This window comes from Gymnoscopelus braueri (assembly GCF_963280865.1).
Source record: "Gymnoscopelus braueri genome assembly, chromosome: 13".
Classification (NCBI taxonomy): domain Eukaryota; kingdom Metazoa; phylum Chordata; class Actinopteri; order Myctophiformes; family Myctophidae; genus Gymnoscopelus; species Gymnoscopelus braueri.
In genome coordinates, this window is record NC_137615.1 from 17,459,597 (window position 1) to 17,474,940 (window position 15,344).

Consider the following 15,344-nt stretch of genomic DNA (forward strand, 5'->3'; position numbering starts at 1 on the left):
ACCCAATGGCATCCTCTCATTTCTTGATGCATAACGTTTTTCTCCATAGATAGTCAGAATTTATTTGGACTTGATTTCTGTATTAATATAAAATTATTTACTTTATCTATTTTTTTCTTCATTATTCTTTTTTTTCTCCTGGCTTTTTCTGCCTTTATTGATTTGGTACAGTACATAGACAGGAAATGGGGAAAGAGACGGGGAGTGACACGCAGCAAAGGTCGTCGGGATCGGGACTCGAACCCGCAACACGCTGTGCAGGCTTGGGCAATGGAGCGTAGGTGCCGCTAGGCCAGCAGTCCGGGCCTTTTATTCATTAAAACCATTATTCTGATTAGCATACGATAATAATACTTAAAACTAAGTGGTGGTGGTTACCTTCACTGTTGGCTTGGTTTGGTGATGGTAGTTCTCTTCAACCTTATAAAAGGCAAAGTATACATTGCATGCTCACAAATGTTGCCCACCCCTGTCGCTCAGTACATAATATTATATCTAGTAGGGCAGGGGTCTTCAACGTTTTTCGTGCCAAGGACCCGCTAGCTGAGAGAGAGAGAGATGAAGCAGGGACCCCCACAGCATATTGTATAAGATTGTGTTGCAGATTAAACTTTTTCATAGATAGATTCCACAGACTTGTTTGACAGCACTATATGTTGGATGTAATGTGTATTTTCAGACATTTAACCACTTGAACCATCAATACTTAGTTAACAAACTTGACCTTTCACTCTGTACTTGGTCTGCTCTTTTTTCCCTCTATACCAAACCTCTTTGCCAAAAATAGCCGATCTATCTGCTATTTTTTGGCTGAAGTTCTCATCAGAATAGGTATGCTAGGGTTCAAGTGGTTAATGTAACAAAACAAAAAATCTTTCCTATCACACAAAGATTTGGCGGCCCCCCTGCAGTATCTCTAAGGACCCCCTAGGGGTTCCGGACCCCCTGTTGAAGACCCCTGCAGTAGGGGCTGTGAGACACTGAGTGAACGCTGCTGTTCTCTGTGCTAATGATACAGTACCTGTACTACAGTATAAACCATACTATCTTGTAATAAAAGCTGGAATATCTAACATTCACCAACAAACTGACTTTTCATGAATACATTTCTCTAATTTGAAAGTACAATTTTGGTTTTCTTATTTTTCACCAGCATCAACCTTGGTTTTGGAGAAGGATTGCAACACTGACTCTCTATGCCACTGTTTCTCAACGTCAGGTCCAGGGACCACCAGGGGTCCAAATGGACCCTTATAAGGGTCTGTAACTGAGAGTGTACAAATGGAACCAAACGGTTTGGTTCCATTTGTACACAGTCAGAGAGTTAAATTAACGATGAGGATTTTACAGTAGAGATTGTGGGTTGCATATAAGAAAGGTGGGGGTCCATGGGCTAATGCATATCAAAGTGTGGGTGCTTATGTGCTAAAGAAAGATGCTGGTGCGGAGAATCGGGATGACTGGAGATGCCGATGGAGGGCTCGTCTGAGGACGACGTGTAGAGAGAGTGAAGTCAGGACAGTAGAAGTTCAACCACGTACCCCCCAGGGGTCCTTGGGGGGTTCCAGGGGGTCCCCAGCGAAATGTGTTAATATAGCATCACAATAATTGTAACCACTTTAACCTTTTATACTTTGGCTAAGGCACTGAGGTGCCGCGCTATGAGCTTGTAGATCTGCTATTTTTGAGGAAAGAAAATGAAAATTTGTGCAAACCTGAATATATATATATATTTTTAAGCCAATTTCTTTTACTCAAATCTTTGCTTCTGGGGGTCCCTGGAACAAAATATTTTTGAGATAGGGGTCCGCGGCCAAATACATATAATTTAGGGGGTCCTTGACATGAAAAGGTTTGAGAACCACTGCTTTTAGGCCTTTGCAGTACTCATTGTCAGTGGGCACTATATGTACTATGACATCAGTACCGGTTGTACCCGTCAGAGTACCCGGTGTACCTGTTGTGAGAATACTTAGTGCAGCACCAGTTATCATAGAACTTGGAGGCCAGTCTATGATGTCATAGACTCACCTCTATATATTTCCTAAAGAAATGGGGCGAGACTGATGTCATATTTATGACGTGTGATTTCAGTCAGCTTGGCTTCAAAGCTGATTACACAGTTTGGGCTTTAGTCAAGGAGAATAAAGGCCCTTAAGAGAGACTGATAGAAATAAAGACCCCGACATAAAGCTCAGACCAGTGGTTGAGGACACCCAAGCACCACTGCTGCTGATACAGGGAAGATTTCAGGTAATCAAGTAAATCAAGTTTTTGTAGTTTTAGAAATGGCATCCGATACCAGCAGTCTCCTGTCTGAGGAGGACTTCCTGTGTTCTATCTGTCTGGATTTGTTCACTGATCCGGTCAGCACTACATGTGGACACAACTACTGCAAAACCTGTATCTCACATTACTGGGACACTAGTGATGTGTGTCAGTGTCCCCTATGTTCAAACATCTTGAGGACAACTGTGGCTCAGCTGGAGAAGACAGTCAGTAAAGACGAAGCTGTGTGATGCTGAGGAGATTCCAGCAATATGCAGTGGCTTACCACCACCACTGCATATTGCTGGAATCTAGACCTCAATGCAGCAAATCCCTGTCTCATCCTGTCTGAGGATACAAGTGAATTGTGGAGGCAGAAAGAAGAATCTCCCAGACAAAAATAAGGTCTCTTTATGGCCCTGTGTCTTAGGAAAACAAAGCTTCTCCTCAGGAAGGCTTTATTATGAGGTTCAGGTTGGGGAACACAGACGGAGGAGAGGAGTGGCCCGAGAGTCCATCAACGGGAAGGAAGACATAAAACTGAGCCCCGACTACGGATGCTGGACTATGTTGTTGAATGGAAATGAGTATGTGGCTGCTACTGGTGCTTCTGTCCTGCTCCCTGTAAGAGAGAAGAAGGTCCAGAAAGTGGGATTATAAGGAGGGTCTGGTCTCCTTTTATGATGTGCAGGCCAGAGCTCATCTCTACTCTTTCACCGGCTGCACCTTCACTGAGAAACTCTATCCATACTTCAGTCCTAATCTTAATTAGGTCAAAACTCGGTTGGCATAAAGGGAACATGTCCGCTCCAACTTCAAAAATAAGGAAAACATAGTTTGTCTTAGTGACTTTTGTCACAGATTCAGCAAGCTACATGAAGAAAGCCTTCAACACTATTCTTCATGGCCTGTTCCCCAACTCCAGACACATAACATGTCTGGCACATCTCATCTTGGTGCTGGAGGTCTTCCCAGACACCATGTTGAGGCCCTTTGAGGGCCTCAACATGAAGAGAGTGTTTTACTTACTACCCTTGTGAAGAGAGTGTTTTACAAGGTGCCTCAACGTCGGCAAGATCTGCAGGCCTATACTGTATGCAGGCTTTAGGATTGGCTCCTGTCATGCCAGTGTTTGCGGTTGTGGCCAGATGGGGATCCTGGATTGACGCTGTCCAGTACCTTGCAGAGAACCTGGACATTTTATACGACTTCAGACCCTCTTTGTCACTGTCCTCCAAGGCTTTTCGGGACCTGAGAAGGCTACTAGAAGAGAAGGAAAATACTCTAAAGGCCCACGTAATCTTTATTGTTGAGCACAGCACCGAGATCATGACCACCCTCACCAAACTGCAGGAGACATCCAACCCCTCTGCTGCTACTGTCCATGGTCAACGGGACAACCTCTACATGTTGTTTTAATACAGCCGCAGTGCAGGGGCTGAGGAATGGCATCCTGGGACCAAAGAGCAGCTGTTGAAGCTGGATGAGAATGAGCGTGATGCCTGATACCCTCCTATCTACAGTTACAATAAAGTAGAAATCTGCCTAAAATCATCTTGGAAAAATCTATGAGAGAATGGATGAGGCCTGGTGTTGTTCGTACAACCAACAAACCAACCGTAAAATAGATGTTGAGCCTCTTTTTTGGGGCTTTTGAACTGTATAGTAATCAATGGTGTAAAGTTTAACATGCCCATATCTTTCTTTAGACTCAGCTAAACAAATAGTGAAACAAACCCTGTTGTTGCATTTTAGCATCTGTAGAACATCCACCTTTTTAGTTTCAAGGACACCCAATTTGATATGCATTACACCAGGGACCCGGATTTGATTAGATTAGATTTATCTCAGGGACCACAATCTCAGTACATTTTTATTGTTAGACATGATTTTCTTTCAGATGTTGTGGTCTGTTATTTGGTCCAGGACTATCCACAGTATGTGCTGTAGGTATACATTCAACATAGACATTCTTGTATGTTCTCTAATTGTATTTATGTGCACTTAATGAAGATAACTTAGAACCCCTCTAGGACCCCTGGGTGTCTCTGGACCATACATTGAGAACCACTGATCTACAGAATCTATAATCAATCACTTCCAGTGAATTCTTTCTTTGTAAGACATGCGTCAATCTACTACATCAGTGGAACAGAAACTAAGTGTATTCAAGCTTTACGTGGCTAAAGTTAAAGGCTTGATGACAACAGGATCTTCCTCATTATGTCTGGCTACTGCAGTCAGGATTTTCTTCAAGCAAGTTTCCCCCCAGTTGGGGCCACCACAAAGTAGTGCAAATGTCCATCACAATAGAGATTTAGAATTGCATCTCACCACCAGTGACCAAGGAGATATACAGAACGTAGCAGTTTAGAATTGCACCTTCCCTTTGTTATTGATGTCTATGTCTATTTATGTTGCAGCCAAAAAGAAGAATATATACAGTATATGTATATATGCTAATGGCTGAATACATTTGAGATAGAAAATATACAGAAAAATCATTAATGCAGTTGCATGAATAAGTTAGCAACCAATTATATATATTGTAATTAAGAACAGTCATTACGTCATGAACTGTAATTCTGCCTTATATGTATACAAAAAGTTCACTTTAGGAAGATGTGCAAGATAATGTCCAAAATGTACAGTATATATATATATGTATTGGAAATAAACAAGGAGGAACTGAAGCCTACATAAATAGTATGTTGCACATCTCTTTTTTTGTACTGAATACAAGCTCCAATATTCCAACTACTCTTTTACTCATACAATGGTGTCACACATAGAATATAGGCGATCTTCAAGTTCACAGTGTGAGCTTGTAGATCAACTATTTTTGGCGCATGATACCTTTTTTATTCACAGAGACGTAGATTCATTGTTAAAAGAATCCATCCAAAGATATTACAATGATATCTTGGCACAAAGAGGTCAAGTTGATAAATACAAAGCAGTCGTTATTGCAATAATATAAGTTATTAATGCTCAGTTGCACAGCTTGTAGCCATGATGCAAATTGAGTTTTATTTGGAATTGGTATGCTTTGTGGAAGTTATACTCACCTTGTGAAGACTTTCATAGCCTAAGCCGTGAACCAGCAAACCAAAAATACCACTGCAATGCAGTGCAGTTGTATGTGACCTTGCACTACTTGGTCAACAGTCTGCAACTCTCCTACAAATTTGCATTACAGACAAAATAGAGATTCTATACTGATTTCATTGTGGTTGTCATTGCAATCCTATTTCTTTCCTTATCTTGTTGTAATTGAAGTCAGATCTACATTGAAGTATTTGCCAGAATGCAATGTGACAAGTGGGAATCTGTTCTGTAGGAGTTAAATAACTCCAGTAGGTGGCGGTAATGCAACGCTAAGGATGCAAGCTACTGGTGAAATCCATAGAAGAACAAGAACAACGTTGCCATGTCTGCGGCTTCTTTTGGGCTTGTTTTCAAAGACCTGGTTACTTATTTCTCTCACACAATCAGGCAACATTGAACAAGAAGAACAAGACAACACACGCTGTGGAACTTAGCCATAGCATGCTAGCAGCTGGCTAGCTAACTTTTACAGTCATTTAGTGTGTTTATTGTGTCGTAAGGAGTCAAAATGCCCATAGTCAATGGAAAACCGAGCGTCATGTTTGTAAGTTGTTTCATGTAGAACTTAGTTTGCTGCGTACCTGTTACATTTAGTTACGGTTAGTTACGACAGTGTCTTAAACGTTGAGGTAACGTTAAGGAAGCGAGTTAGCTCGGCTAACACGTATCATTCATTAAAAGTTGGATTTTTATTTTGGCACACAGTCACACACCGTCACTCTTAGCCAAGTTAACCACATTAGTGCCAAATTGATTGATTGAATACTTTATTAGACAGAAATGTAAACAGCACGGTACAGTCATACATTTGAGCTAAAAGAATAACATTAAAAGTCCTGGGGACTTGTTTCCAATGTGGTGTATTCATTTCAATTAGTCTACTTAGCATAAAAATAACATACAATATCATCAACAAATGTAAAACACTATATGAACAGAGTAGGGGGGGGGGAAAGGCCGTGAATGCCATCTCCGTTCTGTGGGAGAAGTGAGTTTGCCTCCTTTTCTTCCTGAGAGATGGATTTCTAGGCCTGATTTGAAGGAAGCCAGAGATCCACATTTTAAGGGATGGCGTCAGGGCATCACTTTGCACTGCCACACTTTGGTGGCAGTGCAGTAGAAGGAGAATTTACCCATGTTTGTTCTATAGGTGGGTGGTACCAGATCGTTGTTGTCGCTCCCTGAGTATTGTGGCTGTGGGTGTCACTCACGTTGGTGAGATAGTTAGTCAGATATGAGGGCAGAGCCCCATTGACTACTATCTTGACCATCAACCAATCCCATTTTTACTTGCTTATATAACGTAAAGTTGGTGAACTAAACTAAACAGTTATTAAACGTTGTTTTGCTTGTGCGCAATTAATATGGCGATTTGTTTGTCCCTTCCTCCACACAGGAGGAAGATGATCTTCCATATGAAGAGGAGATCATCAGGAACCCATACTCGGTCAAGTGTTGGATGCGATACATAGAGTTCAAACAGAATGGACTCAAAGCCACCCTGAACATGATCTACGAGCGGGCCCTCAAGGAGCTACCTGGAAGGTATGGCAATGATGGAAGAAGTAAAAGTATCAATACTGCAATGTGGATGTTCTCTGTTACAAGTGGAAGTCCCGTATTAAAAAGATTTCTTGAGTAAAAGTACAAAATTATTGGCATCAAAATATACTTAAAAGTACCAAAAGTGAAAGTACTCATTGTGTGGAATGATTTGCTCACTCTTTCCTTTTTATTTTCTGTTTTATTTGTACAGTTACAAGCTTTGGTACAACTACTTGAGAGAAAGACGGAAACAAGTTAAAGGGAAATGCATCTCAGAGCCTGTATACGAGGAGATCAACAACTGCCATGAAAGAGCACTGGTGTTCATGCATAAGGTGAGGTGATGCTCCTCACTTAATGGTCAGTAGACAAAGTACATTATATCTGGTCTGTGCATCTAACAGTCTGTCTTTCCCCCAATATTAGATGCCGAGAATATGGCTTGATTACTGCCAGTTCCTGGTGTCTCAGTGCAAAATCACACGGAGTCGGCGAACATTTGACCGTGCTCTCAGGGCCCTTCCGGTCACTCAGCATTTTCGCATCTGGCCCCTGTACCTCCGTTTTGCCAGGAATCTGCCTCTGCCGGAGACGGCTATCCGAGTCTATCGCAGGTACCTCAAGGTAAGAGAACGCTTTGAAGCTCAACCCCAGAGGTGTCTGTTGAGTTGGACACACGTTAGACTCATTTCTGTTGTCAGCATAATGACAGTCATACACAGAGATCACTCAATTGCATCTAATGAAAATGTATTAGATGTCACTGTTCTTAAGGTTTATGTTTGGATTTTTTTTGCTTCATTCATATAAAGTCAGTGTAGGAAACCAAGGGCAGAGGGAGAGGAAAGTCGTGTGAAACAAGACAGGGGTTGGATTCAAACCCGTGCACTAAGTAGTTGAGGCACCAAACACCTCAAGATGTCACTGTTTTAATTTTTATTCCATGAAAAAATAAACCCATGATCTCAATCACAATGGAGTGAGCCTGCAAACGACAGAAATTGAAGAGAAGACCAGATAAAAAATACAAACATAAGCAGAGAAGCAGAAGCAAACAGGAAGGACTGATGTACATAAGGAGAGAGGTAGATTTGAGAAAGTTGTGTAGGTGTGTATGCTTATGAGAGTGTTGCGTGTGTCATGTTGTGTGCTTATGGAAGGAAGTATTGTGCGAGTTGGGAGTTAGCTGAATAGAATCCCCCAGGCATCGTCATATGTTCTGGCCTAACCATTGCAAAATACAGCCTATCCTGTTGAACACTAATGTTGGTGCGAGTGAGACATGTAATGCATTCAACCGTGGTAATGCAAGTTGAAAATGCTTTAAGACAGTTGTGTAATTAGTTTAAGTCATTATGTTGAGCCTTTTGTTCCATGCCCTCCTCAGCTGTGTCCGGAGAATGCAGAGGAGTATATAGACTACCTACATTCTATTGGACGCTTGGATGAAGCTGCTGTGCGACTAGGAGCAGTTGTCAATGATGAAGGCTTTGTGTCTAAAGAGGGAAAGTCCAACTACCAGGTAAGATTTTTCTCCCAATCCCATGCCAAGTTTGTTTTAGTGGGGCCTTTCACGAAAAAGGCTGAACAGCCCATTATTAACTGTGTTACTCCTTGTTCATCAATCTCTTGTGACAGTTGTGGCACGAGTTATGTGACCTGATCTCCCAGAACCCTGATAAGGTCACCTCGCTGAATGTAGGGGCCATCATTCGAGGAGGCCTCACGCGCTTCACAGACCAACTTGGCAAACTTTGGTGCTCTCTGGCTGATTATTACATCCGCAGTGGACACTTTGAGAAGGTGGGTGTTCTTTGAATTCTGTCAGTTAGCATTCAGTCCATAAGCACAGGATGCAGCTATGTTTAATTAACCCATTAAGACCTGGAACTGTGTCATTTTTAGATTTGAGCTAAAAAGCATTATTTTACACTTTGGGCTATTCAAAAATAGCAGATATACAAGCTCATAGCGCGGCACCGAGTGCCGCGCTACGAGCTTGTAGATCTGCTATTTTTGGAAAAATCGTGAAAATGTGTGCAAATCTTTGAATATATATATTTTTAAAGTGAACATTTTTAACTCAAATCTTTGCTTCTGGGGGGTCCCTGGAACAAAATATTTTGATGGGGGTCCGCGGCCAAATACATATAATTCTGGGGGTCCTTGACATGAAAAAGATTGAGCACCACTGATATAGAAACATAGGTTTTTCAGAATACTGTTGAGATTTAGGAGACATGTAGAATCGGCTTCAGGTCTCAATGGGTTAAAGAGACATTTTGTACTCCATCAGGCTTGTAATTATGCATCCCTACATTTTGTTTGATTTGAATGATTGAAATAATGATATATTATCTCCCATCAGGCCCGTGATGTGTATGAAGAGGCCATTCTGACTGTGGTGACAGTAAGGGACTTCACCCAAGTGTTTGACAGCTATGCCCAGTTTGAGGAGAGCATGATCGCTGCCAAAATGGAGACCACATCTGAAATTGGGAAGGATGAAGATGGTATATAGGGAATGTTTTTTTTTGTACAAATGAGAAGCAAAATTATTTGCGTTTTTTTACCATGCTGTTGGTCGTTTTTTGACCTTTGGTTCCTCTTTTGTTCCAGAGGACATAGACCTGGAACTCAGGTTGGCCCGTTTTGAGCAGTTGATAACCCGGCGGCCACTGCTGTTGAACAGCGTACTACTGCGGCAGAATCCTCATAATGTTCACGAGTGGCATAAGAGGGTGAAGCTGTATGAGGGCAATGCCCGACAGGTGAGTTTCATGATGATTCAAGTAGTCTGTTTCTACCTGACAAGACCTGTCTATGCATCTCCTTGTGCAATCATAATTCTTTGTCCAAAATTTCTCTTACAGATCATCAATACATACACGGAGGCGGTGCAGACTGTCGATCCAATGAAAGCCACTGGGAAACCTCATTCCCTCTGGGTTTCTTTTGCTAAATTCTACGAGGAAAATGAACAACTGGATGATGTAAGTCAAAGGTGGCATCCATCTGTGACTCTACTAACTACTGTATGAGGACAAAAGTTGTATTTTCTTCTCGCATCTGTTAGTGACTTTTTTCTTATTGGTTTCTGTCCTTTTCTTCCTTTGCCACTCAGGCTCGGACCATCTTCGAAAAAGCCACCAAGGTCAACTACAAGCATGTGGATGACCTGGCGGGGGTGTGGTGTGAATATGGCGAGATGGAGCTACGCCATGAGAACTATGACCAGGCACTCCGCATACTGAGAGTAAGACAACTGCACACTAGAGCACCATTATTTTACATTTTAAATATAGTCTACATGCACCAAGTCGTTCTTTGCCTGTCTAAATGCTTTAGTGGATATAGCAATAAGATGTAAACCATTTCAAATGTGTTTTAATCTAGAAAGCTACAGCCATCCCATCCAAGAAGGCAGAGTACTTTGACGCATCCGAGCCAGTCCAGAACAGAGTCTACAAATCCCTCAAGGTTTGGTCGATGCTGGCTGACCTGGAGGAGAGTCTCGGAACATTCCAGGTATGTTGTTCTAGAGCTGTTTTATATGTTTCAATTCTAAGAAAATTGTGTGGTAACTGCCACCATTTATTACCACTCCCACTACTTCTTTGGTAGTTAAGCTTTTTAGCCAGGGATGTCACGGTTAATCACTGTATCCAACTTTGAAGCTCAGGTGACGGTTTGTTCCAAATAAAATTGATAAATACAAATGTTAATTTTATAATGATTCTTCAAGTCAGCTGACAGTTGCTCTTATGGCCTTGGCTATAAAGCTCTGTGGGAAACCCTGGTCTGGTGGTTCACAGTGTGTCCTGATAAATCAAAGTCTTTTGCTGTACACAGATTCTGTCTAATGCCTGCTTTTTATTTTCCCTTTACTCCTCAGTCTACGAAGGCAGTCTATGACCGTATTATTGACCTCCGCATCGCCACACCACAGATCATCATCAATTATGCCATGTTCCTGGAAGAACACACTTACTTTGAGGAGAGTTTCAAAGTAATTATACCCATATTTCACTACTACACAAGTCAATCTTGTATCTCATTGTGCAGTGTTGATTCTTGCCAAAACAATTGTGCACCAACTACATTGCTCCTGTTTATTCATTTCAACTCTCTTTAGGCATATGAGCGTGGCATCGCTCTCTTCAGGTGGCCCAATGTTTATGACATCTGGAACACATACCTCACCAAGTTCATTGACCGTTACGCAGGCAAGAAGTTGGAGAGAGCTCGAGATCTGTTTGAGCAAGCTTTGGATGGCTGCCCTGCCAAGTTTGCCAAGAGTAAGTAGCTTTGTTACAATGTCTTGGAGGTACCAGCCAACTTGGTTATATTCAGCCTTTATATTTATGTGTAATATGTTCCATAGCTGAGGCTGAAAATACTTTGTCTTGTGCTACATGTTTCTTTGAATGAGGATACTGGATTCCTATAATGTATTAACTACATGTACTAAAGCCTTGTTGTGTTATTGTGTTGTTGCTTTCTAGCCATTTACCTGTTGTACGCTAAACTGGAAGAGGAGTATGGCTTGGCCCGGCATGCCATGGCAGTCTATGAAAGGGCAACACAGGCAGTGGATGCTGGTGAAAGACATCACATGTTTAACATTTACATCAAGAGAGCTGCAGAAATCTATGGAGTTACCTACACCAGAGCCATTTATCAGAAGGCCATTGAGGTACAGGCTCTCAAAGCATAATTATACATTACACCCCACATCAATTCAGTTTAAGTTAACATTGGTGCCTGCAACATGGTATTTGTTAATAAGAACTGCACGCTAAGCTGTTCTAAACATTAGGGGTTCACAAATGGCGAGGTGCACAGCACTGGAACTTCAGAGGGGCAGAGAAACATTTGCATGCTACATATCATTTATTTGTATATTGAGAAGTAGTTATCTCATAATGAGACTGGACACTGATAGGTGAAGATGTAGCCACCTTCATTGCTATTTATTGCTACATTAACATTTACAGCTTTAGCACTTAAGGAGCTTGCCCACTGAGCCCAAAATGTTCATCCATCATAAAGGTTTTCGGAAAAGTATGATTTTCAGCGATTTTCCACATCATCTTGTCTATATGTTGCGTTGTTTTGAGTCTGTAACCTACGCTGAAGAATGAAGCCTGAAGGCTCATTGCCTTACTACACACTTTTCCGATGGAATGATACTCAAGTGTGTGTGTCTACTGTCAGCTGCTGTTCACGATCACGGAATTGGTGGTCTTTTTTTTATGTTGCCCCAGCATAGCAAAGCATCAAACTGGGCCATGAAATAAACTTTGAAACTATTGTGATAATTCTGCAGCTCTTTGATCAGCAGCAGGTGAAACTCTCCTTTGTTCTTAAGCGCTCTCACAATTATCTCAGTTTAGTTCTGCGGACTCTTGTGTGCAAGGTGGGTGTGCGTAACGATTTTAATCAGTTGGTGGATTTAAAAAACGCATACAAAAATACAGACTTCACTGGGCAAGATCCTTTATTCTGATATTTGCATTCATAACCTGGTTCAGAGGTAATGAACCACCTTAACCACATAGTAAACCATCACCACAATATTTGTATGTAAATGTCATCGTCTTTTATACGTGGTATCGGGTTCTAACAGTTCTGTTCTTTCAGGTCCTTCCAGATGAGCATGCCAGGGAGATGTGCCAGCGTTTTGCTGACATGGAGAGTAAACTGGGTGAGATTGACCGGGGCAGAGCAATCTACTCCTACTGCTCCCAGATCTGTGATCCTAGGGTAAGATATCCATGATGACAGGAACATAGGCATGAACCCATATTAGTCATGACAAAGTTACGCTTAGTCATAATTAATTCCCATTTTTCCATTATAGGCTATATACTGTATGGTATGTGTACATATGTGTATGTTCTTTCATATATATTCATGGTTGTGCCGTCTTTTCTTTCAGTCCACCGCCTCTTTCTGGCAGAACTGGAAGGAATTTGAGATCCGCCATGGAAATGAGGACACCATCAGAGAGATGCTGAGGATCAAGCGTAGTGTCCAGGCAACATACAACACACAGGTTAACTTCATGTCTGCTCAGATGATGAAGGCCATCGGCTCCAACTCCACAGGTACTGGTGAGAGAAAGGCTTCCAGCCCAGTAGCATGATTAGTGTCTTTCAGTTTGGACACGCATAAATGTTATTACAACAACTGGTCCTAATACAAGTGTCTTATTGGGACTGATATGTCTGCCAGAAGGCCCACTCTAAGCTTGTCTCAAACACCAAGCATGATGTAGTATGATGATGTTTCCCAAACAGTGGGTTTTTTATGGGTCGTGAGTAAATACCCCTTTCATTTGTTTCCTACATTTTGTTTTTAATATTGTTTCAAGATTTTCCAAAAAATCCCCAAAATGTTTCATAAGTTATAAACAAATTCAATAAAAGAAAAAAAAAGAATTCCATAAAAAATGCTTTTAAGAAATAGTGAAAATAGCCGATCTACAAGCTCTCAACACGTCACATCGCGGGCTTGTAGATCTGCCATTTTCACTAGTTTGGGTCCCGGGGAGACATCAAATTTCCCTTTTGGGCCTCAAGCTAAAGTTTGGGAACCACTGATGTAGTATACTGGTCCACATTTTTGGTTTGTCTGTTTCTGTTTGTGTGCAGTGTCAGACCTCACTCCAGGCCAGATGGGGCTAGATGACATGAAGATGCTTGAACAGAAGGCACAACAACTTGCTTCTGAAGCTGAAAAAGACAAACTCAAGCCCAAAGAAAAGATTCTCTTTGTCAGGTTAGTAGTTGATACTCAACCCATCTCATTGCACAAAGTACAGCTACAGATTTTGTTGTTGTTGTGCTTTTATTGGTATTTTCCGCTTGGAATAAACCTTATTTGCAATAGAAAATGAAGTCTGAACAAGCAACACCCCTTAAAAAAAAAAAGAAGGAGCACATGTGGCTTAACCTGTGTTATCTCTGTGTTTTGACGCGTGCAGGAGTGACACTTCTCGCAGTGAGCTAGCTGAGCTTGCCAAACAAGCCAATCCTGATGAGATTGACATCGATGACGATGAGGACGAGGACGAGGATGAAGGACAAGGGCCAGAGGGTGAGTGACAAACACAATGACACATTAAAAAAAAAGAATCGGTGCACAATGGAAAGTAGTCCCCAGGACATTTTTTGTGTCATCCTTTTAGCCTAAATGTCTGACTACCTCGTGTTTACATTTCTGACTAATAAAGTATTCAATCAAAAACTTTGCTCATTGTCTTTTGTTCTTCTGTCCACAGAGGTGCAGCTTGAACAGAAGAGTGTTCCAACAGCTGTATTTGGAGGGCTTAAAGAAGAAGAAGAAGGGCTTAAAGAAGAAGACTAAATATGGAAATCCTATAACCTGTTTGCATTTGAAAACCACACATACATGCAACTGAAATTTGTTTTACTGTCTTAGTCAAAGGACTCTATTCGTTTTCAAACCCATGTAAATGACTATATTTTCCACTCTATTTCTGTAGGTGATGTTGTATTTGTACACAATAAATAACCATAACAATAGTGAAAGAGTTAGACTTTCTTGGTACTGTGGTATGCATTACTCTTATTTGTATTGTAGACATGGAAGAAATTGTCTGTATTAACTTTGGCCACAAGGTGTCAATGTTTCTAAATTTTGAAGTAGACCACGGTTCTAAAACCACTGACCAGTTTAGGATTCCTTTTTAGGTTCAGTAACTTAAGTTTCTTGAATTGTGGTCCATTTCTGATATTTTATAGTTGTAAATGAATTAATAGTGAAACATATGTTGGACACCTGTGAAACTACAGAGACTGAAAGGAAGAAAGCTGTGCTCCAGAGATATTGGGGAGGATTAAGGGAGCCAGCCAGAAGGAAACGGGAGCTGGGGGAGTACCATGCAAGACTGGCCTGAACTTGTGTTTTGTATTCTCACAAAACTTCTGTTTGTTTTATTTAAAGACCACACCTGTCATTCAGTCATAACTAACTATAATTTGAGATAGTAATCCAGTTGTACTTACTGGCAAACAATTCTCAAAACAAAGAATAACGGATCTAAACTTAGATTTTTAAGGACTGTAAAATAAGGATGAGGAAAATTGTGTTCTTCCCATAATTAGATTAAAATAGTTCCATGGTAATCCTCTTACAAATTTACGGCTGTGGGGCACTAAGAGAGCTCTTGGAGCTGTCGGTGACATCATGTGATGGGAGGTACTTCCAGAATGTTTTCATTACGGTAGTACTGCAGGAAGCAAAACAACCCCCCACTTGGTGTAATGGCATTCCTAATTGAGCACTGAGACATTTAGCTTTAGGTTATGTATTTTATAAGTTGGGACTTGTTTACATTGTTGTCTGCTTGTATTTTTTTGTTAGAAATTCTACTAAAATATATGTACCTTTGCCAG

The 15,344-nt window shown here is 41.2% G+C and overlaps 1 protein-coding gene across 2 annotated transcripts; it reads left to right on the forward strand.

Annotated features, from left to right (window-relative positions):
- The first annotated feature begins 5,774 nt into the window (after window positions 1-5,774).
- Window positions 5,775-14,471, forward strand: xab2 (XPA binding protein 2). 2 transcript variants are annotated; one of them, XM_080447821.1, is made up of 19 exons: window positions 5,775-5,920; window positions 6,773-6,921; window positions 7,133-7,256; window positions 7,348-7,545; window positions 8,309-8,443; window positions 8,560-8,724; window positions 9,290-9,434; window positions 9,541-9,692; window positions 9,795-9,914; window positions 10,046-10,177; window positions 10,318-10,449; window positions 10,817-10,930; window positions 11,057-11,219; window positions 11,427-11,617; window positions 12,565-12,687; window positions 12,863-13,037; window positions 13,578-13,704; window positions 13,910-14,022; window positions 14,207-14,471. In XM_080447821.1, exons 1-19 carry the CDS (start codon window positions 5,885-5,887, stop codon window positions 14,290-14,292), a joined length of 2,580 nt encoding a protein of 859 aa, XP_080303947.1. In that variant the 5' UTR covers window positions 5,775-5,884; the 3' UTR covers window positions 14,293-14,471. The 2 variants fall into 2 exon arrangements, with proteins under 2 accessions (XP_080303947.1, XP_080303948.1); XM_080447822.1 differs by having other exon boundaries at window positions 12,863-13,031.
- Window positions 14,472-15,344: the final 873 nt, after the last annotated feature.

Excerpts from the sequence above, each read along its gene's own strand:
- xab2 (XM_080447821.1), top strand. The coding sequence starts at position 5,885 with ATGCCCATAGTCAATGGAAAACCGAGCGTCATGTTT. Across the intron at positions 7,257-7,347 it reads CACTGGTGTTCATGCATAAG|ATGCCGAGAATATGGCTTGA; the intron begins GTGAGGTGATGC and ends CCCCAATATTAG. Across the intron at positions 9,435-9,540 it reads AATTGGGAAGGATGAAGATG|AGGACATAGACCTGGAACTC; the intron begins GTATATAGGGAA and ends CTTTTGTTCCAG.